The sequence below is a fragment of the Podarcis tiliguerta genome (assembly GCF_965153285.1).
Source record: "Podarcis tiliguerta genome assembly, chromosome: 2".
Taxonomy (NCBI): Eukaryota; Metazoa; Chordata; class Lepidosauria; order Squamata; family Lacertidae; genus Podarcis; species Podarcis tiliguerta.
Window position 1 is genome coordinate 101713926 of NC_139535.1, and position 27099 is coordinate 101741024.

Genomic DNA, 27099 nt, shown 5'->3' on the forward strand with positions numbered 1-27099 from the left:
TTCTGATGCAGCTCTTCAGCTCCAAAAAAACTAGCCTCCCCAATATATATATGTGCGGAAGTCAGGAATGATAAGATCAACTGCGATATGATATGCTTATGAGATTTTAAAGAGGTTTCTTGGCGTATGGTTTGTCGGCATGGACGTCTCCCTGAAACCACAGCTGATTTTTATGCAGACTGCAGGGTTGGTAAATTGGATGAGGTACTAGGCCTATGTGAGTCAGCTTGTGGGTGTGAGATCTCTTGGCTGCATCGCCCATGACTTGCATTTGTGTGTGCATCCCCATAGTTTCATGCTTGCTGGATATGCAAGTTGAAGTACTTGACAGTGCTGCTGCTGCTGCTGTTGTGATCAATTTCTCTCTCTCTCCCGCTTCTCAGATGGAAGCTGGCAAACACAGAGTGACTTATTAAGCAAGTGATGGGGGAGGCACACAAAAGAGGGATGATCTCAGGGTCTGGGTAGATTGATATGGAAAGAGGCGGTCCTTGAGGTATTGCGGTCCTGAGCCATTTAAGGCTTTATAGGTCAAAACCTGCACTTTGAATTGGGCCCGGAAACTCATTGGTAGTCAGTGCAGTTGGATCAGTGCAGATGGAGCAAGATGCAATGGCTTGAGTGCTCACTGGGTCTGAATACAGTCATAAAAGGTAAAGGTAAAGGGACCCCTGACCATTAGGTCCAGTCGTGGCCAACTCTGGGGTTGTGGCGCTCATCTCGCTTTATTGGCCAAGGGAGCTGGTGTACAGCTTCCGGGTCATGTGGCCAGCATGACTAAGCCGCTTCTGGCAAACCAGAGCAGCGCACGGAAATGCCATTTACCTTCCCGCCGGAGTGATCCCTATTTATCTAGTTGCACTTTGATGTGTTTTTGAACTGCTAGGTTGGCAGGAGCAGGGACTGAGCAACGGGAGCTCACCCCGTCATCGGGATTCGAACTGCTGACCTCCTGATCGGCAAGCCCTAGGCTCTGTGGTTTAACCCACAGTGCCACCTGCATCCCGAATACAGTCATACCTCAGGATAAATGTGCTTCAAGTTAAGTATTTTCGGGTTGCGCTCCGCAGCAACTTGGAAGTAACGGCCTCGGCCCAGTATACCTGAAGGAGCGTCTCCACCCCCATTGTTCTGCCCGGACGCTGAGGTCCAGCGCTGAGGGCCTTCTGGAGGTTCCCTCATTGCGAGAAGCAAAGCTATAGGGAACCAGGCAGAGGGCCTTCTCAGTAGTGGCGCCCGCCCTGTGGAACGCCCTTCCATCAGATGTCAAAGCGATAAACAACTACCTGACATTCAGAAGACATCTGAAGGCAGCCCTGTTCAGGGAAGTTTTTAATCTGTGAGATTTTAGTGTATTTTTGGTCTCTGTGGAAGCCGCCCAGAGTGGCTGGGGAAACCCTGCCAGATGGGCGGGGTACAAATAAATTATTATTATTATTATTATTATTATTCCTGGTTTCGCCATACGTGCATGCACAGACGGTTAAAATGACGGCATGCGCATGCGCAGAAGCGGCAAAACATGAGCTGTGCGCGCACAGACGTGGGTTGCGTTCGCGTCAGGATGCAAACGGGGCTCCGGAATGGATCCTGTTAGCATTCCGAGGTACCACTGTATTGCCAAAATGTCTCCCCGCTCCGGCCATCTGTCATGGATGCTTTAGCTGAGATTCCTGCTTTGCAGGGGGTTGGACTAGATGACCCCTGGGGTCCCTTCCAACTCTGAGATTCTACGAGCCTATGTTTCAGAGAGCCACAGAAACCTCTTCCTGTTTGGCACCCGATAATAATAAACTACCTTGCTGAATTTTAATGCCTCTTTTCTGCCATGCAATGGTGGCTCCCCCATCTCACTTAGTTTACCTGCCTTCTTGCTTCCTCTCCAGAACCCCCTAACACAGAATGGTTTCCCATTGGTCGTCCACGGACCCCAGGGGGTCCATGTGACCCACCCACGGGGGTGTGGTGTGTGTGTGTCTGTGGCACCATTCACAGAACAAAAACCACCATAGAGGAATCAAAATATTTCAAAAGCAGCTGGTTCAAGGGTTGGCTTTTGAAAGGCAGGATTTAACTAATTGGGAACCACTGCCCTGACATATTTAACCAACCCATTCCATTTTTGCCAACAGATCTAGAAGAAGAAGAAGAGTTTGGATTTGATATCCCGCCTTTCACTCCCTTTAAGGAGTCTCAAAGCGGCTAACATTCTCCTTTCCCTTCCAAATCCACAACAAACACTCTGTGAGGTGAGTAGGGCTGAGAGACTTCAAAGAAGTGTGACTGGCCCCAGGTCACCCAGCAGCTGCATGTGGAGGAGTGGGGAATCGAACCCGGTTCCCCAGATTACGAGACTACCGCTCTTAACCACTACACCACACTGGCTCTCTAGGGGGAGAATCGGTGATCCACTGCCTTGTGCCCTAGCTCCCCCCATGCACCCACTTCCCCCACCCTGGGTAGAGAGAGACCCCAACTGCAAACAATATACTTCTCCGTTCTTGCCTGGCCCCAGTGCCCCAGTCCGGTGTCAGCAGGCCCAGACAGAGGGAGGGGGGGGCATATGGGCCACTTGGCCTGGGCCTCCGATTCCAAAGGGGGCCTCGGTCAGCATATTCACAATTGTATGTCTATATTTTCAGTTTTATCTTTGTATGCAGATACGGTTCAAGCCTTGAAATAAAATTATTTGTCAGCATAACTTTTGTGAAAATTATTTATATACTTAAAGGTAAAGGTACCCCTGCCCGTACGGGCCAGTCGTGTCTGACTCTAGGATTGCGTGCTCATCTCGCTCTAGAGGCCGTGAGCTGGCGCCGTCCGAAGACACTTCCGGGTCACGTGGCCAGAGTGATGAAGCTGCTCTGGCGAGCCAACACCAGCGCAGCACACGGAAACACCGTTTACCTTTCTGGTATAAAGCGGTACCTATTTATCTACTTGCACTTAGGGGTGCTTTCGAACTGCTAGGTTGGCAGGAGCAGGGACCGAACGACGGGAGCTCACCCCGCCGCAGGGATTTGAACCGCCGACCTTCTGATCGGCAAGTCCTAGGCACTGAGGTTTTACCCACAGCGCCACCCGCGTCCCTATTTATATACTTACTTGTTTAAAAAGGGGGGGGGGCATTATCTACTTGGCCAGGGCCTTTGACTAGCTCTGCAAGGCCCTGGGTGTCAGGTCTGCAGCGGATAATCGAGGGGATTTACTTCTACAGAAACGTGCATAGGAGGTTGCAGGTTGGGGGGGGGGGGCTGCAGTGCGATGCTCTATCTCTCCAACAACCTGGAGCAGGCATGCCAGCTTGGCCCCACGACCCTGGCTGCCCCGGCCCATTCATGGGGAATTTTGTGGGTGCTCGTGCACCCAGGGAGTTGGCACGTATGACATGGAGGGCGGTGAACCGGACAGGACCGAGCAGGGCGCCTGGGATCCCACTCACCCTCCCCTCCTGCCCGCCAGAGCATCTTTGCAGAGCAGCCTGGGCGGGGTGGTTCCCTTTCCCAGACGACGGGGCTGCAATGCGGGGCTCTGGGCCGCATCCAAGAGAGGAGGAGCCTCCTGCTGCTGCTGCCCTTCTCCCCCCCTCCAGTTCGCGACTTGGGGGCCTATAAAGCGGCATCTCCGAAGGCGGCGCCCTCTTCCCCCGTCGAGAACTTCGCAGCTCCGTCCCAGCCTCGACGCCGCCTCTTCTCCTTCTCCATCTCTCTCCAGGCCCAGCCGCTGCGCCATGAGCCACCATCACCACTCCGGCGCCATCCGCGCCACTTCGTACCGCCGCACTTTCGGGCCGCCGCCCATGCTGTCCCCGCTGTCGTACTCCTCGTCCCGCCTGGCCTCGTCCTCTTCGGCCACGCGGCTGCTGAGCACGCCCTCGACGGCGGCATCCATGCGTTCCTACCGGGCCAGTGGCGGCGGTGGCGCGGTGACCTTCCGATCCTCCAGCGCGCCGGCTCCGCGCTCCTCCTACGGGGCGGCCGAGAAGCTGGACTTCTCGGTAGCCGAGGCGCTGAACCAGGAGTTCCTGGCCACGCGGAGCAACGAGAAGCAGGAGCTGCAAGAGCTCAACGACCGCTTCGCCAGCTTCATCGAGAAAGTGCGCTACCTGGAGACGCAGAACGCGGCGCTGCTGGCCGAGCTGGGCCACGCGCGCTCCAAGGAGCCCACGCGCGCCGCCGACCTCTTCCAAGACGAGCTCCGCGAGCTGCGCAGGCAGGTGGACGCGCTGGGCAAGGATCGCGACCGCCTGCAGGTCGAGAGGGACAACATGGCCGAGGATCTGGCCGCCCTCAAGCAGAGGTGAGGCGCCGGGGTGGGGGCGGGGGCGTGCCAGGACGCCGGGGTCCTCCTCGGAAGATGGAGGGGGCAAGCCGGGCCACATCCTGTGCGGAAAACGGAACTTCAGCCTTGTGTGCTGTTATAAGTGGCTGGGGTGGGGCGGGAGGGGTTAATCGCGGCAGGCGCCCCCCGGATTCCTGGGTTCTCCTTGGGTGGTGGGAGGGTCCTGAGAAAGATGAAGCAAAAGACAAGACAGAGCTCAGTTGGAGTCAGCCCCACCCCCAAACGCATCATTTGGAGCAGATGAAGATGGTTGCCTCTGAGCTCGTGCAGAGTCCATTTTCCCACTCCCTGAATATTCAGAAATCTCTGCGAACTCTCTCTGCTTGGGAATAGTGAAGAGGGTTTCCGAGGTAGGGTCGCACTCTGATGGCACTTCTCCCTCTGAAGATAGCAAGACATTTAATTGGTGGCAGCGCCCTAGAGGCACAATTCCAGGTCCTCTTGCAAAAAGGGCAGAGTTAGGGACTCGGCCTGAAGTAATAGCCACCCCTGCCCTGCCTCCAAGTCAGCAGAGTCCATCGATGCAGCCTAGTGGATATGTGGGTTAAGTAAGGAAGGTTCAGAAAGTGATGGTTTTAGACTGTGGACTTAACTGCCCAGCCATAGGGGGCTCTTTGGGTGGGAATACACATTATACTTAATTTGCTTCAAAATGTGGCATGCCAGCTCTGTTGCATTTGGGGGACTTGCTCATTCTGTAAGTGTCCTTCTACACCCCAAAGTCCTGAGGGGGGGCATGACTGTAGCAGTGTGGGCCTTTCTGGGATCCAGACATTTCTTCCTTAGTTTCCAGCTCAAAAGCAAAGCAGCAAAAATGGGAAACGGCATTATATAACACCTTGTGGGGAAGGTCTGTGCATCAGCTGTAGAGCAGTTGCTTTGAATGTAGAAGGTCCCAGGTTCATTCTCCTGCATCTCCAGGTAGGACCAAGGGTCTGAGACCCTGTAGGGTCTCTTCATGTTGGTGCAGGCAATACTGCACTAGAAGGACCAATGGCCAGCTTCCTAGGTTCCTAATATGATTGATAAACAAATGGGAACCAACTAAATCTATACAATTCTTTCTCTAATCCATTCATTATATTCCAACTGCATGCATTACAAATGATGAATCACTGCCCTGCAATCAGACAGCTTTTCTTATTTAATTTAACTTCATTTAATTTCATTAGCCTCAGGCAGTGATGGGGGAATGTGGTGGATTGTTCTGGGAACTTATTCTCAATCCTAAAAGAGGGATTAAAGTTGCACCCCAGTAAACCTGGGATCCAGTGCTCCTGAGCTGTATATCCACTGCTGCATAAGAGTCTGGGACAAGACAACAATTAAGGATGCAATCATAACCCCACTTGCCTGCAAGTAAGCTCTGCTGAATTCAATAGGACTTCCTTCTGAAAATACATGTTTAGGCTTGTGCATGGAATCCTATGCGCACTGGGACCTGGACATCCTGGGACTTGCTTTTGAGTAAGTGTGTTAGGATTTTGCTGCACTGACGGTGTAGGTCTGGGACTTGGAGGCATTGAATTTGAACTTTGATGACTTGCAGAAGGGAGAGTTGCAAGCCAGGAATTCTGCACAGTGGAAAGGTTTGCTAGAATCTCTTCGTTTTGGTTCCGCCTCCCGATGGAGATTGTGGAAAGATGATTGATTGGAAACTGTTCCACCCAGAACTGTGTGGAGGGATAGATTAAACAAACAAACAAACAGCCACAATAAAAAGATGTCTTGGGAGATGTAGGGATTCTAGGACAGCAAATAAGTAAGATTGGTCCTTGAGATGTGTCAGCGAGGTGGGAAGGGTGTGGTGGGGAATAATTCTCCACTAATGGGATGAATCCAACATGGCAGGAGGATGCGGCAGCTAGATTGGTGACTGGGAGTGGCCATTGAGACCATATAATATCAGTCCTGAAAGACCTACATTGGCTCCCAGTACGTTTCCTAGCACAATTGGTGCTGATCTCGTCCCAGTTTACCTGAAGGAGCATCTCCACCCCCATCGTTCTGCCCGGACACTGAGGTCCAGCTCTGAGGACCTTCTGGCGTTTCCCTCACTGTGAGAAGTGAGGTTACAGGGAACCAGGCAGAGGGCCTTCTCAGTGGTGGCACCCGCCCTGTAGAACGCCCTCCTGTCAGATGTTAATGGAATAAACAACTACCTGACTTTTAGAAGACATCTGAAGTTTTTAAAGTTTGATGTTTTATCGTGTTTTTAATATTCTGTTGTGAGCCGTCCAGAGTGGCTGGAGAAACCCAGCCAGATGGGTGGGGTATAGATAAATTATTATTATTATTAGTGACAAAGGGCAATAAAGCAAGGGATGCAGGAGAGAAGAAGAGCTACATGCATTGTGGGACCGTGGGCCCTGGAAACAGGAAGGCGATGGTGGAGAGTGGCAGGGAGGAGATGAGCTTTGTGTCATCCATGAGATGTCTGGATGGGGGCAGGGTGCAAGAAGATGGCTATTTCTGGAACTTGGTAGAGCAGTGGGGTGTGGCGAGAGAGCTTCCGCCACAGCAATAACGCCCTTAGCCGGAGAGCTCTCTATTCCAGGGGCAATATGATGAGGACAGGGGGAATCCCTGTGAGCTGGCAAGGAATTGCGTGAGGTGGGTAGCCAGTGTGGGTGGGGTAGCAGCAGCCTCCTTAAAAGGGGCATGTGGCGCGCATGGGGTCCCACGCTGCACACGCGAGAGGGGTTCCTTGCAGGGCATTGCAGCTTCCATGTGCACATTGCTGTGCTGGAAAGCAAAAGCAAGCAAAGCCACAGCCTCGAGACTGCATTCCCCATGGCGCCGTGGGGTGGGGTTTGAATTTCTGCATCCTGGCATCGCTCACGCTGTGGCAGATGGGGCAGGGTGGGGGTGGGCTATTTGGGAAGAAGAGAAGGGGGTGGATAAGGCGTGCGCAAGGAGCTGAAGCCTGGGGGAGAGGTGGGGCGTGGTCCCCTTCAGCCATGCAGAGTGAAGTGGGACTTGCCATGTTCTCCAGTCTCCCTGCCCTAATAGTGCCATCTGTCTTCTGCGTCAGCTCAGGGACTATGGGAGATGGTGGCGTTGGTGTTGCGGGGTGGAGCGGAGAATACATCACTGGGGAAGGGTGTGGCCAAATGACAGCATCCGTCTGTGTCTTGGAAAACCATCCCTTGCCAAGGAGGAGAATAGAGAATGCAACTTGAATAAACATGGAATGGCCAAAAGCTTCTGGGAGCCAGTGTGGTGTAGTGGTTAAGAGCGGTAGTCTCGTAATCTGGGGAACCGGGTTCGCGTCTCCGCTCTTCCACATGCAGCTGCTGGGTGACCTTGGGCCAGTCACACTTCTCTGAAGTCTCTCAGCCCCACTCACCTCACAGAGTGTTTGTTGTGGGGGAGGAAGGGAAAGGAGAATGTTAGCCGCTTTGAGACTCCTTAAAGGGAGTGAAAGGCGGGATATCAAATCCAAACTCTTCTGATGCCAATGCAAAGCATTTCTGGAACGGTCTCAATTTCACTTGATCTCCATCTCCACCTCTAACTGAATGTTCCCTATTCCTGATACTTCTCAGTGACTTTTCCCTGCTTCCCCTGCACTGGCTATCTGCTTTAGATAAGCCCTGTGGGTATTACCAGCACAGGGTTAACCGATGTCAGGGGGCTGGATAAGTCTGTTTGGCGTTGTGTTCTTGTGATGTAGGGGTGTGGCAGATGGCAGCAAGGGGGGGTAGAGGCAGGAACTTCTAGGTGCAGCTCATTTGACTGGCTCTTGCATGCTGCTTTGCCCATAAAAGCAGAGTCCAGAGTGTGTTGTTTAGTCGTGTCTGACTCTTCGTGACCCCCTGGACCAGAGCACGCCAGGCACTCCTGTCTTCCACTGCCTCCCGCAGTTTGGTCAAACTCATGCTGGTAGCTTCGAGAACACTGTCCAACCATCTCATCCTCTGTCGTCCCCTTCTCCTTGTGCCCTCCATCTTTGCCAACATCAGGGTCATTTCCAGGGAGTCTTCTCTTCTCATGCGGTGGCCAAAGTATTGGAGCCTCAGCTTCACGATCTGTCCTTCCAGTGAACACTCAGGGTTGATTACCTTAAGAATGGAGAGGTTTGATCTTCTTGCAGTCCATGGGACTCTCAAGAGTCTCCTCCAGCACCAGAATTCAAAAGCATCAATTCTTTGGTGATCAGCCTTCTTTATGGTCCAGCCCTCACTTCCATACATCACTACTGGGAAAACCATAGCTTTAACTATACAGACCTTTGTTGGCAAGGTGATGTCTCTGTTTTTTAAGATGCTGTCCAGAGTGTAAAGGTAAAGGTAAAGGTACCCCTGCCCGTACGGGCCAGTCTTGCCAGACTCTAGGGTTGTGCGCTCATCTCACTCTAAAGGCCAGGAGCCAGCGGCGCTGTCCGAAGACACTTCCGGGTCACGTGGCCAGCGTGACAAGCTGCATCTGGCGAGCCAGCGCAGCACACGGAACGCTGTTTACCTTCCCGCTAGTAAGCGGTCCCTATTTATCTACTTGCACCCGGGGGTGCTTTCGAACTGCTAGGTTGGCAGGCGCTGGGACCGAATGACGGGAGCGCACCCCGCCGCGGGGATTCGAACCGCCGACCTTTCGATCGGCAAGTCCTAGGTGCTGAGGCTTTAACCCAAAGCGCCACCCGCGTCCCTTGTCCAGAGTGTAGGGAGGAATAAAAAATAGACTGCTTCTGGAATAAGGAAAAGGACGCTGGGAGTTTATGCAGCAGAGCAGAAGTGTGACCAAAGTGGGGAGTGTGTCACCCGGGGGGAAGATGACAAACTATGAAGTTAGCCCTATTATTAGCTCTTGGCTGTTCTTTGTCCTCTACAGGCTGGATGAGGAGATGCACAAGCGCGAAGATGCTGAAGGGAACCTGGTTTTGTTCCGCAAGGTAAGCGAATTTATAGGTGGGGCAGGCTGGCCCACTTACCCATGAGTAACTGTAGGGTCCCAGCACACTCTGCTGTTTGCAAACTGCCGTACTCGTACATGGGTGGAGGGTCCTACTGAACAGTAAAGGCTCAAGCCAAGTTCTTGAAAGCAGCTCTGGGCAGCTGTGGCTGCTGTCCGTGGTGCTGAACTGAGGCACCCTGTTCTCTCCCCCTCAGCCCACCATCGCAGCCTGGCGGATGAGGCTGGGATTACCTTGTTTGCTTTCCCCGATCCTTCTCTGACCCATATGTATCTCACGTTAAAATGGAAAGGGGCTTGCTGCGGTTCTGATCATGGCTCGTTTCTCCTCCCTGGTTTGGTAGGATGTGGACGATGCCACCCTCTCGCGCCTGGAGCTGGAACGCAAGATCGAATCCCTCATGGATGAAATTGAATTCCTCAAGAAACTACATGAAGAGGTATGGGAAATAACGGGGGTGGCCTTTGAGTGGAGGGCAGATTTGAAACTTCCTTTTCTCTCTCTCTCTTTTAGATTTTTATTTATATTTTCAAATTTATATATTTCAACAGTTTTCCAATCAATTTGACATTTCAAAATTTGACTTCCCCTCTTTCTGCGATTCCTTGAATTCATTTTTTTCTATCTCATGCATCTCCAAATTCATTTAACTTACTCATTTCTTTATCTACTATAGATAAATACTCTTATAAAACTGCAGATTATGACATTAATCCCGCTAATATTTTTATCTGTTTACAATTTATCTGTAAATATTCAATAAACCATTTCCATTCTTTTATGAAAAGTTTGTTATCTTGATTTCTTATTCTTCCGGTGAGTTTTGCCATTTCTGCATATTCCATAAGTTTTTGCATCCATTCTTCCTTTGCTGGGACTTCTGCTTCTTTCCATTTTGGGGCGAGTAGCATTTTTGCTGCTGTAGTAGCACACATAAATAAATTTCTATACAATTTAGGTAGTTCTGTCCCTATAATTCCCAAGAGAAAAGCTTCTGGGTTTTTGGGGTTTTTTTTTTACAAATGTTAATTTAAACATCCTTTTCAATTCATTATATATCATTTCCCAGTAAGCTTCAAGCTTACTACAACTAGTTCATTGACTGGCTTACTTAGAGGCATTTGAGAGAGCAGCTGAACCCTATACAACTGGACAGGTGTGCCATTTGTACTGACGGCAGCAGCTGCTGCTTCCACTGAGGGCAGAAGACTGGGCTCAAACCTTATCTGTACATGCCTCGCAACAGGAATTACGTTTTATCCCAAACTCATGGCTTGCTCCTGAGGATGGTGGCAGCCTTGGGAGACAGGTAAGGGGCGGCAGGAGAAGCAGCAGAAGTGGGCATGGAGTAGGGGAAGATTTTGTGCACAGGCTTCATGGGGATCCCATTTAGAGTCCTTTAAAATTTCTGATGTTCCGAGGTTCTTGCAGAAGCCATTTTGCTTGTGCTCCATCTGGTGGTAAACAGCAGAAGGGCAGTTGCATCCCCAGCCCCACCCTTGGGGGCATGAGCAGGATAGCTTGTATCCAGAGTTAATAATAATAATAATAATGATGATGATGATGATAATTTATTACTGACACTCCGCCCATCTGGCAGAGTTTCCCCAGCCACTCTGGGCTGCTCCCAACAGAATATTAAAAACACGATAAAACATCAAACATTAAAAACTTCCCTAAACAGGGCTGCCTTCAGATGTCTTCTAAAAGTCTGGTAGTTGCTTATTTCCTTGACATCTGATAGGAGGGCGTTCCACAGGACGGGCACCACTACCAAGAAGGCCCTCTGCCTGGTTCCCTGTAGCTTTGCTTCTCACAGTGAGGGAACCACCAGAAGGCCCTCGGCGCAGGACCTCAGTGTGCAGGTAGAACGATGGGGGTGGGGACGCTCCTTCAGGTATGTAGATTTGCAGGACTGATGCAGCTGAGAAACCCTTGCATGCAGCAGATAGTCACTTGCTTCTTCTTCTTCTTCTTTGTCTAGCAGTGAATAACAGTGATACAGTTGCACCCATGGCCCCACTCTGTAACTCTGTAACTGTGCTGTATATGGGAATTTTGTACTAATGTGTCCATCCATCATTCAAGTCTGTGATACTTTATGCTTTAAATTTTCGATTCTTTTGTTTTCTTTCTTTTTGTTATGTTTTCACTTTTTTTTGTTAACAAGCCAATAAAATAAAAAGTGGAAGAAAAACAAGACAAAACTGATGCCCCCCCCCCCGTGCTGTGGGGCATGGTATAGGGTATGCACATAGCGTATTCACCAACTTCAAAGTATTTATTCCACGCACAGATACCATAAAATAAGAATACCATAACATATATCTCATAATAGGAACATTACTCCAAATCAGTTTTCCACAAGCTCATTGCCCAAATAAATTCCTGTTTGAATCAAGTCAGTCCACGCATTTCCTCTATGCCAGTAAGTGACCTCCTCACCTGTTTCCTCCAGTATTCTGCCACATACAAGCACGCTTTCTCCCCAAATCTTCATGCAAACACACATGAAGCTATTCCAGCAGCTGGAATAAAACAGTGCCGAAGTTTGGTAACCCTCAGTGAGACAGAGAGAAAGAAAGACACACACACACACACACACAGAGAGAGAGAGAGAGAGAGAGAGAGAGAGAGGGAGAGAGAGAGGGAGGGAGGGAGAGAGACTGACAGACAGACAGACAGACAGACAGACAGACACAGAGACAGAGAGAATAAACTGTTGTTTTTCTCCAGCCATTCTCAGCATCCCCTCTTACCCCTGAACTCCCCCAATGATTTGGGGGAAAGCTTAGGACTGCCTAACATCTTACAGGCAGTGTAAGAAGAAAACAAGGTAGTTCTGATTAGTCCTTTTCCTTATGCAAAAAAGAAAAGAAAAGAAGCAAAACCAAATGGCAGATTTCTCCCGCCTCTGATGTGCCACACCTATAGATTAATAGCCAGATCCTGTTGCCTAACTGCTATTCTTGACCAAATTTCTGTGCTATTTTTTAAAAATTGTTTTGCTCAATCTAGCGTACGTATCGCATTTCCGCTTTATATTTCTTTCATGACATGTATTAATGCTGTTCATCGCTTTGGGGGCTCGGGGGGGGGGGGCAAAAGTGGTATATAAATGAGACAGAAACCGAGAAGCATATTTTCTCTGCCACGTAGTCTCACGTTAGGGAGTCTATGTATAATGGGCCTGCATCTCCTTGTGGCTGTGCTCCTCTGCATTTGTGCTCTCTCTTTTTGTAGTATCTCCTCTTACAATCTCTCTGCGTGTGATTTGTCATGTCTGTGTTCCTTTGCATCTTTGCATCTTTGTCCCCATCGATGTCTCGGCGCATGCAGGAGCTGAACGACATGCAGGTGAGCATGCACAGCCAGCAGCAGGTGCAAGTGGAGGTGGAGCAGGCCAAGCCGGACCTGACAGCCGCCCTGCGGGACATCCGCACCCAGTATGAGAGCATCGCGGTCAAGAACCTGCAGGAGGCCGAGGAGTGGTACAAATCCAAGGTACCTAAACTGGGTGCAGCTACAAGGGTGGTGTTGGGGGCTGGACTGGGGAGGAATGTTGGGAGCTGCCCCCCCTCTGTACCTTCCCGGGAAGAGGAGGACAGTATAGATTTAGAACAGCAGTTTGCAGAAGGGCATAGTTCAGAGGCTGCAGAGGGGAGAAGCTGGGAAATATTGGGGGAGCAGCAGGAAGGAGAAGCACCGGGGGAGAGGCAGTTAACAAACTCAGTGTCTCTTGAAAGCATTCCTGACCCCCCCCTCCCAGGACCAGGTGTGCTGTGAGAGTAGGAGAACAAAAAGCACAGATCAGCAGGGGTGACGTAGAATAGGCGGGACTGAGGGGGTGGGACTTTACTTGGAGCAACACCATTATCTAAGAGATGATGATGATAATAATAATAATAATAATAATAATAATAATAATAATAATATATTTATACCTTGCCCATCTGGCTGGGCTTCCCCAGCCACTCTGAGCGGCTTCCAAAAAAATATTAAAATACCGTAATACAGTGGTGCCTCGTAAGACAAAATTAATTCGTTCTTTGAGTTTTTTCGTTATGCGAGTTTTTTCGTCTTGCGAAGCACCACTGTGTATTGACGGTTTCCCATAGGAATGCATTGGCAGTTTTTAAAAAAAGGCGCAAGACGTTTCGTCTTGTGAAGCAAGCCCATAGGGAAATCCGTCTTGCGAAGCAACTCAGAAAATGAAAAACTCTTTCGTCTTGCAAGTTTTACTCTTCCGAGGCATTCGTCTTGCGAGGTACCACTGTACATCAAACATTAAAAGCTTCCCTAAACAGGGCTGCCTTCAGATGTCTTCTAAAAGTCTGGTAGTAGTTGTTCTCTTTGACATCTGGTGGGAGGGCGTTCCACAAAGAGGGCACCACTACCAAGAAGGCCCTCTGCCTGATTCCCTATAACTTGGCTTCTCGCAGTGAGGGAACCGCCAAAAGGCCCTCAGCGCTGGGCCTCAGTGTCCGGGCTGATTGATGAGGGTGGAGACGCTCCTTCAGGTATACTGGACCGAGGCCATTTAGGGCTTTAGTGGTCAGCACCAACACTTTGAATTGTGCTTGGAAATGTACTGGGAGCCAATGTAAGTCTTTCAAGACCGGTGTTATGTGGTCTCGGCGGCCACTCCCAGTCGCCAGTCTAGCTGCCGCATTCTGGATTAGTTGTAGTTTTTGGGTCACCTTCAAAGGTAGCCCCACATAGAGCGCATTGCAATAGTCCAAGCGGGAGATAACTAGAGCATGCACCACTCTGGCGAGACAGTCCGCGGGCAGGTAGGGTCTCAGCCTGCATACCAGATGAAGCAGGTAGACAGCTGCCGTGGACACATTCCTGCATTCCTTCATTTCTCTCTGTGAATATTGAATAAAGTACTCGGTAAGAGCTCATTTTTCTGCTTCTTGGCATCCCACCATGGGAGGGATAGGATTCCCTGAAGCCTTGACAGGCAGGAGGGTGGGCCACATATTGATGGAGAGCCTATCCTGGCTGGGAAGGGTGGGAGCTAGAGCCCAGTAACATCTGGAGACTCCACAGGCTCCCTTTTCCTTGGAGTACAGTCTGGGACGGCCGGCTATGACTACAGTGCCATTTCAAAACACACACACACACAAACAGTTTGTTATTGCTAGGAATTATAGAACCATAGAACTGGTTGGAAGGGACCCCAGGGGTCAGCATGGCCAACCCTTTGCAATGCAGGAATCTCAGCTAAAGCATCCATGACAGATGGCCACCCAACCTCTGCTGAGAAACCTCCAAGGAGGGAGAGTCCACAACTTACTGAGGGAGACCGTTCCTTTCTGAACTGCTCTTACTGTCAGAAGGTTTTCCGGTATGTTTAGTTGGAATCTACTTTCTTGTACAGTGGAACCTCGGTTTTCAAATGTAATCCGTTCCGGAAGTCTGTTCGACTTCTGAAATGTTCGAAAACCAAGGATCAAAGGGCTGTCAGCAAGTTCAGTGAGGAAAATTGAAAAACACTCCTCGGAAACTGTTTGACTTCTGAGGCATGTTCAAAAATGGAAGCATTCCGGGTTTTCGGCATTTGGCTTCTGAAATGTTTGGCAGCCGAGACGTTCCAAAACCGAGGTTTGACTGTAACTTGAAGTCATTGGTTGGAATCCTGCCCTCCAGAGCAAGAGACAACAAACTTGTTTCCTCTCCCATGTGACAGCACTTCAGATATTTGAAGATGGCTGTCCTATCTCCTCTCAGTCTCCTCTTTTCCAGACTAAAGATATCCATCTCCTTCAACCGCTCCTCATATGGCTTGGTTTCCAGACCCCCTGATAGACTAGGAGATGGTATTGCGGGTGGGTCTTTCCCTTCTCCCCACTGACTCCCCCAACCACTTGCAGTTTGCTGACCTGTCGGACGCAGCCAACCGGAACCACGAAGCACTTCGCCAGGCCAAGCAGGAGATGAACGAATCCCGGCGCCAGATCCAGAGCCTCACCTGTGAAGTGGATGGACTCAAAGGAACGGTCAGTATGACGCCCTTCCTGTCCTCAGCCCCCTTTTCCTGTCCCTTGGGAGGCAGCAGCTGAGCAGCCTCCCAACTTTGCGTAATGTTTTGTATTCTTGGGTGAGGATTCAAGGCTGCAACCTGAGCGAATGATGCCACTGGTGTCCTCTTCTGGCCTTTGTGAGTTCACCAGGGATTTCACTAGCTATCATCCCCATCATATATTTTCAAGTTTAGCTTCAAAACCATAAAGGCTGAAAAACGATATATGCTGTGTAATTGAGCACAGAGGTCATTGGAACTTCTGACTTCTCTCTGCCCAGTGCCACATTTTGCAGTGTGATTGTGTATGTATACATCCTATACCCTTTTAAAATGTGGCTCTTTTCTGGGGTTTGTGTGTGTGTGTTATTGGGTTCTTGTTTTTACAGTGGTACCTCAGGTTACATACGCTTCAGGTTACAGACTCCGCTAACCCAGAAATAGTACCTCGGGTTAAGAACTTTGCTTCAGGATGAGAACAGAAATCGTGCTCTGGCGGCGCAGTGGCAGCAGGAGGCCCCATTAGCTAAAGTGGTGCTTCAGGTTAAGAACAGTTTCAGGTTAAGAACGGACCTCCGGAACGAATTAAGTACTTAACCTGAGGTACCACTGTATTCTGATTATATATGTTGTGATCTTTGCTGTGAACCACCCTGAGACCTCTGGGTATAGGGTGGTAAATAAACTCAATACAGTTGTACCTTGGTTTTTGAACAGAATGCATTCCGGAAGTCCGTTCGACTTCCAAATCATTCAGAAACCAAGGTGTGGCTTCCGATTGGCTGCAGGAGTATCCTGCAGCCAATCAGAAGCTTTGGAAGCCGCGTTGGGCATTCGGCTTCTGAGGCAAAGTTCTCAAACTGGAACATCTACTTCCGGATTTGCGACATTTGACTTCCGAGTTGTTTGTTTGTGAACTAAGCTGTTCGAAAACCAAGGTGCGAATGTAAATAATACTAATAGTAATAATAATAATAATAATAATAATAATAATAATAATAATAATAATTGTGGGATGCCTATGCTCCAGATTCTGTGACTGTGTCTGTTTCTGCAGCTGGGAAAAAAGAGGACAACTATTTTCAGCCCTTGCCAGCCTTGCGCCCTGTTTCCAAGGCCTGGGAAACTCCGAGTCCACAGCCTTGCCTGTTCTCACTGGGTTGAGAATTAGGAGCAGGATTTGGGAGTCGGTGTGGCTTCTGGGTAAGGTGTCTCTGAGACCTGCTTCCCTGCATCCCCCATGTAAGCCCCGCTTGTGTTTTCCTCCCCAGAACGAAGCTTTGCTGAGGCAGATGCGAGACCTGGAGGACCAATACGGGGTGGAGATGGGCTCGTACCAGGACACGGTGGCACGGCTAGAGCAGGAGATTCAGCACATGAAGGAAGAGATGGCACGGCACTTGCGGGAGTACCAGGACCTCCTGAACGTCAAGATGGCCCTCGACATTGAGATTGCCACCTACCGCAAGCTGCTGGAGGGGGAGGAGAGCAGGTGAGGACTCCCCTATAGCTCTTTGCATGGTTCGGCCCATCTCACAGTGGGTCCATCTCTGCCATTGCAGGATCAGAGGAGGAGAGCGGTTTTAAAGGAGCTCATTGGTTTCTCAAGGTCTGTATATTTTATTTTTGTAAATATGACAGAAGGAAAGAGATGAGAGAGAAAACACCGCCAGCTGTCATTAACAACAGGAACATCACATGATTTCTAATTTAAATGTCAAGATTTAAATAAACACACCATATGAGGGCAACTCCCCAATCATCACACATGCTCCCACTGAGATGCGCACCATTTTCTTTCTTCTTCTTTTTTGATACCATTTTTATTTGGTTTTACAAGTACAAAGTTATATGCCAAGAATAAAAAACATATCCATATGTGGCGATTCCTCTGAATCTCAGGACTCCCTCCCCTTCCATGGAGTCCCATTTTAAACATTTATTACTGCATATTTTTCCATACTCCAATCTTTTTTTATCAAACCATATTGTCCATGGCAATCATTACAAGTGCGATCAAAATCCTGCCAATGTTTCCATCTGCTTATAGTGGTCTCTTAAATAACTTATATGTTTCCCCCATTCTTTTATAAAGTTATTGTCCTCTTGATTTCTGAGTTTTCCAGTCAGTTTTGCCATCTCGAGATGTGCACCATTTTCAATGCCCCAATGGGGTAGAACAGGGGCAGAATGGGGCGGGACAGAGGCGAACAGGGCACCGTATTTTTCAATCCACAAGACACACTTTTTCCCTCTTAAAATCTAAGGGGAAATGTCTGTGCGTCTTATGGAGCGAATGTGTGGTTCCTGGGGCTGGGGGGGGGCGGGCTTCCCCCGCCAGCCCTGCCAAGCTCCTGAGCAGCTCTGGGGTAGCCCTCAAAGTCTCCCCAGGGCAGCAGGGAGCCTTCATCTCGCTGCCCTGGGGAGGCTTTGTGCGGCTATCCTTGGCTTTTGCGGGAGGTGGGGGAAGGGACAGAGTGAGGCTCTCTCACTTCCCCCACCTCCCGCAAAAGCCCCCAAGAGATGCATATTTTTTTTCTTGAATTCTCCCCCCCCCAAAAAAAGTAGGTGTGCCTTATGGTCAGGTGCGCCTTATGGAGCGAAAAATATGGTAATTCCCCACTTGCGCAAGTGGGGAGATGTCTGTATTTTAAGCCATGCGTTTTAAATGTAGAAAGGGCAGTGAGATCTTCAGGCCACTGAGTAGTAGTGGATTGCAGGAGTGGGTGGGTATTTGTCCTTCCAGCCTTGCAGTATAAGCCTCTCTGCCACCATAAGTGTTTGCAGAATCCCTTTTTGTTGTCCCTCTGTTAGTTCCCACACCACAGGATATCATTTAATAGTCACGAACTTCCACACATGCCAAGGATTTCTCAAAAACAAAGCTGGTAGAAACATCAATTCCTGATCGGGAAGAAGGCACCACATATTATGCCCCAGAGAGACGTTTATTTAGATATAATTTTCATTGAATTTTCTGTTTTACACTTTAGAACAGGCTTCCTCAACCTCGGCCCTCCAGATGTTTTTGGCCTACAACTCCCATGATCCCTAGCTAGCAGGACCAGTGGTCAGGGATGATGGGAACGTAGTCTCAAAACATCTGGAGGGCCGAGGTTGAGGAAGCCTGCTTTAGAATATTCATTTAAACAACCTTAAAATATCTGTGACTTCCCTTTTTTCTCTTTCCATGGCTCATTCTGCATATCATGAATCCCCGCATATTTTACCTAAACTAAACCATTCAGTATTCCATTACAATGGAACCTTGGTTCTTGAATGGTTTAGTTGATGAAGAATTCACTCCTGAACGCCGAAAACCTGGAAGTACAGTAAATTTTCTGGTTTTCGAACGTTTTTCAGAAGCCGAACATTCAATGTGGCTGTCGGCTATTGTTTCTGGGGTGTCTGCGCCAATTGGAAACTGTGCCTTTGCTTTTGAATGTTTCGGGAGTCGAATGGGCTTCTGGAACAGATTATGTTCAGGAACCAAGGTACCACTGTATTACATCCAATGAAACTCGTTTACACTGTTGAATTTATCTTAACGTTTCCAAGAAGCGTTTTCAGCATCTCTCTGAACCAGCCAAGTCCTTCCTGGGGGACTTCATTGTAGAGCTCACTGTGGCTTGTTCCCTGCAGGATTGCAGTGCCGGTTCAGTCCATGGCCTCCTTCGGCTTCAAAACGACAGGTAAGCTTATAGCTCCATATTTGGAATACATAAAAAATGCATCATGTGTGCTTACACACGCTGTTGCACACAAACATGGACTTTTGGAAGAGACCATGTTTATTGCTCTGACTTACACCCCTTTCCCGCTGTTGAGCCCCACCTCACCCAAAGATGGATTTATGGTTGACATTTCTGGGAGCACACCAACTGATTGCAAGAATCTACCCTGGAGGATCTGTCAGGAGCTCTGCCTACACTCGAGTAGGACCCTGGTAGAGACACATGCCTGACCGGCATGTTCTCTCCCTCCTGGTCAATCGTTCGGGAACTTCAAAAGCTTTCTTCAGCCTGAACATCACAGCGACCGATGCCAACAGACACCGGCACACTTAGGGATCCGCAGAGTTTGCGCATCATGAGTAACAGACCTCAGCAACTCAGCATTTTGGCTAATCTGCTTTATTTACATGTAAACACACACGGAGCACTGCAACATGGCTCCCTCTCTGTCTAGCATCAGACAGCAAAGAGAAAGAACAAAGGACAATAGTCCCACTTCACGGAACACAGTAACACAAACACCCTGTCTCCGTCACTTCCCACTCTGTGGAGTCAAAACAATATACTGTCATGTGAAAGACAAAAATCCCGTGACGGTGCAGGAATTCTAACATCATCTAGGCCTAGGACCCTCGTACCTACAGGACGGCCTCTCCTGGTATGTCCCACAGAGAAACTTCAAATAAAAACATCTTGAAGGTCCCAGGCCACAGAGAGGTTAGGCTGGCCTCAACTAGAGCCAGGGCTTTTTCGGCTGTGGCTCCGATCTGGTGGAACACTCTGTCACAAGAGACCAGGGCCCTGCGGGACTTGACATCTTTCCGCAGGGCCTGCAAGACAGAGCTGTTCCACCAGGCCTTTGGCCAGGGCACAGCCTGACTCCCTCCCTCGGCAATCTTCGCGGAGCTCTGGCCCAATGGTTGCCAGTGGCTTGAATTAATTAATTTTATAATGAAGGATTTTAGAGTGTTGTTTGCGCTGTACTTTTGTACTGTTTTATTGTTGTATAGCCGCCCTGAGCCCGGCTTCGGCTGGGGAGGGTGGGATATAAATAAAATTTATTATTATTATTATTATTATTATTATTATTATTATTATTATTATTATTATTATTATCTTCCTCACCCACCACAGACGTCACCTGAGCTTAGCTTTTATTGCTGTTTTTCCTTGGGAACTGGCAGGAAGAAATCACACCTCTCTCCTCCCTCCTTCCAATCCCTTCTGATTTCACCCAGCTTGGCCTGGAGTATTTTTTTTTGGGGGGGGGGCTGCTGGTGGTGCAGGGGGAGATACGTATTATATTGAAGCTGCCATACCCTCTCTCCTGAATGCCCCCCTCCCTTGTAGTTTCAGAGCCAGAGCCAACGGTGGAGAGCCACTCTAGGAAGACAGTGCTGATCAAAACCATCGAGACCCGGGATGGAGAGGCGAGTTCTTTACCTTTCTTTTTCCCAAATTGAGGAGGAGGATAAGAAGCGCTCAGACCTCAGTGTAGCCTTAAGCAGGAAAAATTCTCTATAGAGAGGACTGCATCTAGGCTTAGAGCAAAAGGGAAGCAAGCTTGCCTGATGTGAGTGTCTGGAGGCGGTTGGAGGATGGATGACGGCTAACAGATTTAGGTTGAATCCTGACAAGACAGAAGTACTGTTTTGGGGGGACAGGAGGCGGGCAGGTGTGGAGGACTCCCTGGTCCTGAATGGAGTAACTGTGCCCCTGAAGGACCAGGTGCACAGCCTGGGAGTCATTTTGAACTCACAGCTGTCCATAGAGGCGCAGGTCAGTTCTATGTCCAGGGCAGCTGTCTACCTGCTTCATCTGGTACGCAGGCTGAGACCCTACCTGCCCATGGACTGTCTTGCCAGAGTGGTGCATGCTCTGGTTATCTCCCGCTTGGACTACTGCAATGTGCTCCACGTGGGGCTACCATTGAAGGTGACCCGGAAACTATAACTAATCCAGAATGCTGCAGCTACACTGGTGACTGGGAGCAGCTGCCGAGACCATATAACACCGGTCCTGAAAGACCTACATTGGCTCCCAGTACATTTCCGAGCACAATTCAAAGTGTTGGTGGTGACCTTTAAAGCCCTAAACGGACTCAGCCCTGTATACCTGAAGGAGTATCTCCACCTCCATCATTCAGCCTGGACACTGAGGTCCAGCTCTGAGGGCCTTCTGGCAGTTCCCTCACTGCGAGGTTACAGAGAGGGCTTTCTTGGTAGTGGCACCCGCCCAGTGGAAACCCTCTCATCAGATTTCAAGGAAATAAACAACTATCTGACTTTTAGAAGACACCTGAAGGCAGCCCTGTTTAGGGAAGTTTTTTATGTTTGATGTTTTATCTCTTCTTCTTCTTCTTCTTCTTCTTCTTCTTCTTCTTCTTTACGGGTTTACTGCAGCTCAGGAGGCTCAATCCTCTCCTGCAGTCGGGCCCTTTCTCCAGGAGGAGACCCAATGCTATTTGCTCTAGACAATTATTATGGAATCAGTTTGGCCGGTCCAGATTGTGTGGCTCTACATGTGGGAGGTGTTATATGAGCACCCGACATATAGCTGTGTGGAGTTGAGACTGAATTGCCTCTGGCCAGGGTTGTGTGTGTGTGTGTGTGGAGGGGTAGAAATTCAACAAGATACTCTAAGTTCTGGTCTCTGCGTAACAGGGATCTCCAAGCTTTTTTTTGGGTGGGGTGGGGAGAAGTGGACACAACTGGAATTCTGAGGAAGTGCTGCAGGTGCCAGTTCTGAAATGAATGTGGTGGGGGCACAACACGACACAAAATGACTGTGCAGGGTGCGGCACAATAGCTTCAGTGTAGGTGCAGATGAGGCAATGCAAAAATGAACTCTGCAGGAAATGCAAACAGTTTCTCATGCATAGGAGCCAACTCCTAGGGGCCTTGACCTCCACAATAAAATATTTGAGGGTGCCAGGCCCCCACAAAGTTGATGGGCATTCTAATTCAAATTCAAATGGCATGTGCATGCCGCATCATATGATTGATTGTGTGCGGCGGGGCTTACCTGGCCCCCACATAATATTTTATTCAAGTTGGCACCCCTTCTCTTGTGGATTTGGGGTGGCGACACAGAAAGCATGAGCAGCCATAGTGGTACAGTGGCATGTCGACACCTCCTGCTGTGTAAATCATGCAAGTAGTGCAAATTTACATATATTAGCATAACCTTTTTTCTGTTTACATCAGCCACGGGGAGAGGCAGAGCGGTATGCAAGAGACTGAAGTCTCCCCGCTAACACCAAGAAATCCCACCCAGCCTCCTCCCTCCAGCTTTTAACTCACAACTGCTCAAACCATGGCTGACCATCTTAAGGGCTAGAAACTTTTTTGTTGTTGGTTTAAACAACAACAAAATGAACCCTGTCCCAAATGTAGCACTCAGGTGTGTTCCTTGCAAGGAACCTGTGGAATGCCCTGTCTATGATCCTGTGAGCATTGCCTATTCCACGCAATATACCTATTGGACGGTCTTGCCTTTCCCTCTCGGCTCTGACCTGATTTCTACCGGCTTTTTGCATTTTGTCTCCTGCAGGTGGTGACTGAATCGAGGAAAGAGCAGAGAGCTGAGATAGAGAAGTGATTTGGGGAGCCCCAGGCATCTCCTCCCTCCCTCCCCCACCCCCAATGCCGTGGAGACGGGCACTCAGCTATCCAATGTGCAGAAGTCCCAGCAGCAGACCCCCCCCCACAAAGCCGCACTGGCCTTATTTATGATGATGGTGAATGATACCTCTGACCTCCGACCGCCTTCCCCCACTACCAGGCTTCCCCAGCCAGCCCTGCTCCTTCAATGTGCACTTCTAGCCTTCCTGGGGGGCAGCCTGGTTGCGACCCCAGCAATAACCACACACGGGCTGGAGAGCGGGGAGTTTCTCCATCCCCGCTTTCCTCTTCCAGCTGCCTCCTACCTCTCTTAACCACGCAGTCTCTCGCCTTGCCCGTTCCAGCCAGTGTTGTCGTGAAAGAAGAGGAGTGTTGCCTTTCTACAGGGCGTCGGGCGTTAATCCATGAAAGCCCAGGCTAGGCTGGCACAGATCTGCCAGTTGTGTGTAGAGCCTAATCCTGGTGGCGATTGCGAGATCAAGTCCGTAGAGCAGGCATCCCCAAACTCGGCCTTCCAGATGTTTTGGGACTACAATTCCCATCATCCCTGGCCACTGGTCCTGTTAGCTAGGGATGATGGGAGTTGTAGTCCCAAAACTGCTGGCGGGCCGAGTTTGGGGGTGCCTGCCATAAAGCATTCATGGCTTTGCAGCTGGTAAGCTTTTCACATCTGGCAAGTCGAGTCAGCCTAGAAACACCAAAGAGGACCAAAAGTTTGGTCGCAGTCCGTTGTTTACTGCCCACCCGTTGGCCTTGATTCTGTGTACCGGCCACTGAGACCAAAACCGCCGCTTTCAGGGATTCTCACGAATGAGAATCTCCTTAATCAAGAATGTAAGTGTGAGCTGGTGTAGCATATTGGCTAAGAAAGTGAGCTATGTTAATGGAGCAGTCCCCGGTTCAAACCCCACCTCTGCCATGAACTCGCTAGGTAGCCTTAGGCAAAGTTGTTCTCTCTAAGCCTCAGTGTTTTCCCTCCCCATCTGCAGTATGGGCAGATAATGCTACTGACTAAGCACATCACGTGAATTATCTCATTGCAATTCTTACAGCAGCCCTCTAAGTCAAGAATTACAATGAGCTAATTCACGTGATATGCTTAGAGCATCTGAAAGCACTATACAAATTCCATTTCTCATTATTTTGTCCTCCAAATCTTCAGACGTGTACCCAAGCTAGAAAACAGAATTACATTTTTTTTAAGAAATCAGATTTTGCAGGAGGCTCTTTAAAAAAGCTTTCCCCCCACCCTGGCTTTTATGGGGTTTCGTTTATCACAAGGGTCCTAGTGACAATCTTAACAGGCAATCCTCTAACTGTTTACTCAGAAGTAAATCCCACAGCCTTAAAGCGATATTTCCTTGCCTCTTCTTTAGAGGCAATCCATAGGGTTAAATTAAATTAATTTTCTCCAATCAGACAAAATGTGGTCCTTGAGAAAGACAACTTTTCAAAGGCTGAACTGCATACGGGCTGATTTGTGTCCTCCCGCCACCCCCGGGTATTGGACTTTTTCAGCCCCATCCAGCAGGGCAAAGGATTGTGGGAGTTGTAGTCCAACAGCATTAGGCAGGCCATAGCTACAATAGCAATCCCCTAGGGTGACCTCCCACACAGTCTTGCTCTCCTTTGCTTCCTTTCTTATCTTCTTGTGCAACCCCCTGCATGCACTTTCTGCAACTTCCAAAGGGATGGTTCTGGTCTTATCAGGCAAGAACACAGCTGGACTTCCCCATGATCTGTATCGCATACAGGTTAGTCCCATAGGCGTAAAGAAGGCAGCTGAACAAAGAGTCCTTGGAATACAGGGAAACACCTAGGCATGGCTTTTTAGTACAATCTGAGCTAACATGGTTAAAATAACTAGTTGCACCTCGGAAGTCGAACGGAATCCGTTCCGGAAATCCATTCGATGTTTGGAAACCAAGGCGTGGCTTCCGATTGGCTGCAGGAAACTCCTGCAGCCATTCAGAATCCGCATCGGACATTCGGGTTCCAAAGAACGTTCACAAACAGGAACACTCACTTCCGGGTTTCTGGCGTTCGGTAGCCAAAACGTTTGAGTTGCAAGGCATTCGGCAACCAAGGTATGCCTGTAATATCTAATAAAGTGGGCGGGGGTGGGGGGACACACATCCATCCATCCATTACGATTCCTTGACATGAATAAGTTTTGATTAGGTAATGCTAATCCATAGGTGTCTGTGGCAATGGAGCAAAGCGGAATTGCTGCCACCCCGAACAATAATTCTGATTCCCAGCTTTCTTTCTTTCTTTCTTTCTTTCTTTCTTTCTTTCTTTCTTTTTCTTTCTTTCTTTCTTTCTTTTAAAAAAGAGCAAATTTTTAGCATGAGAGATAAAAGGCAAAATGTGCACTTTTCCCCTTTTTGTTTTGGGTGACAAAGTAGCCTGATCCACTTTTGAAGGGGGTTTTACTCCCTCCAAAAACATTATTTTTTCCTGCAGATGCCCCATCGAAACATGATATATAATGACCTGAACGGTTCTCCTACTGGAGAACAGTGGCTTCTCAACTTTTCTTCCCTTAAATCCAGCTTTCTCATAGCTGCACACATACTCAGATTTCTTTGACATCCTGTCTTTCCACTTCAGCTATCTGTCACCTGATCTTTTTTCCCTTCTTTCTCTCGTTTTCCCTTAACATTTCATACCCTCCAATCCAGAACTGACTCACCCCCTGTGGACCATTTTGACAGGTGGGTGGGACTGCCCATCTGTCAATCACCTGATGTCATATGACTCAAAGTTGATGCTGCATCAGCAGGCAGAAGCTCATCTCTGATCTTAGTGCTGTAGTCCCACAGCACTAGGACCAGAGATAATAAGAAAAATGCTTGTCTGCTTTTCTCTCTCTTCAGTTTAATGTTACCCTATCACATGAATAAAATGCTTACCGCCTTGTAAGTAATACTTTTATGATTCATTTGTCTGGGCAGCTATTCTGAAAATAATACACACAGGAAAATGTGGCTTCTCATGACACACTTTGGGCTTAGCTGTTAGAGGGGGGCAATGCGATAGACTCAACCACCAAGGCAGTATAATGCAAGGCCACAGCAGCTTTTTGGGTTGCATCCTGTCAATTGTATCTGCTACAGGGGTCCTAGCACTTGAATCTATTTGTTGCCTTTCAGAACAAATAATTATGACAGAGGCATTTAGTGTTTTGTGAGCATCTAGCTGACAAAAAGTGTTTCATTATTTATTCTTGATTGCAAGAAATCTGACATTTCAAGACTGAAGTTGTCACTGAAGGTTCAAAATAAAGAAGAGTACTCATTTATAGTAGCCGTGACACCCATTTTCTCCCTACAACCCCTCCTTTGGGACACCAATCAGGGATTTTTTTTCTTTTATTTTAGATCCAGTCTTATAATAGTCATGACAATCAAGGAACATTTGCAAATATGCTCTGGTTGTAAAATTCTGTTGGGGAAAACAGCAAAAGTACTTTCGGACCTAAAAGCCTGCAATCCCATGCAGAGTCTGGCATGTATCCAATTTGGTATAGGACTGGGCTGTATTATAATAATTTCTTTGGGATTAATCGCTTATATGATGCTGCTGTCACGTCACGGAGTTCTGCAGCTTGATAACCATTTCAGCCTTGCTTCCATCTCTTCCTTATCATCCCTTTTTGATAATAAGCTTTGAAAACAGGGATCCCCTTTTTGGGTTTTGGTGCTGATTTCCCCCTCTTTTTGATAACCATGTTGCCTGTTTCCCATATTCCTACTCAGACCTGATAAGAATTCATGGTGCTAATTCCACCATGCTAATGGCACTCTTCATGAACAACCCAAACAAGCTCCTCTCTGCCTCTCTCTTTCTCCTGCTACTATTTTATGCCAATTCCCCAGTAATCCCACTATTTTGTGCTCTTTCCCAGCATGCGCACATACAACCGGCTTTCCAGAACATCCTTCCCTTACAACTTGGCTTGCCTCACTGATGTCTAGCTTGAGGAATAATGATGTAGTATCAACCCCACAGGACAATTCCTTGTCTCCCACACTCCTACGAAGAAACAGGGTACATGGAGACTCTATGAATGGTTGCAGTAGACCTCTGTTTCTGGTGCTTCTTGATCTCCCCTGACTAGTGACAGTTATCTGATGACAAGTGGCCATTGTGTGAAATGGGCCATGTACTGCTTCCAACCAGCCAATAAACAACATACTGAGAAGTCCTCTGTGTTCTGTGCTTTCTCTCTCATACTTGGTGGTCTCCCTGCGACTCCTGCTGAACTCAAATGTATTTGTTTGCTCAAGCTACTCTAACACATGTAGAAAAGGCATGCATTGCTCTGTATCTGAACCTTGACAAAGAAACTGAGATTGTGAGGCTTTTCCCCAACATTTGTCCATTTGCATGTTGGAAAAAGTTTCACCTGCCTAATTTTTGTGCTGCTGTAAAAGGCATAAGAGGGACACAGGTGGT

At 48.7% G+C, this 27099-nt stretch overlaps 1 protein-coding gene across 1 annotated transcript; it reads left to right on the forward strand.

Moving 5' to 3' along the window:
* Positions 1-3416: 3416 nt before the first annotated feature.
* On the forward strand, positions 3417-26845 carry PRPH (peripherin). Its single transcript, XM_083427725.1, has 9 exons — positions 3417-4299; positions 9172-9232; positions 9597-9692; positions 12593-12757; positions 15133-15258; positions 16553-16773; positions 18924-18973; positions 20366-20445; positions 22568-26845. The coding sequence occupies exons 1-9, from the start codon at positions 3731-3733 to the stop codon at positions 22613-22615; spliced, it is 1416 nt and encodes a 471-aa protein (XP_083283851.1). The 5' UTR covers positions 3417-3730; the 3' UTR covers positions 22616-26845.
* Positions 26846-27099: the final 254 nt, after the last annotated feature.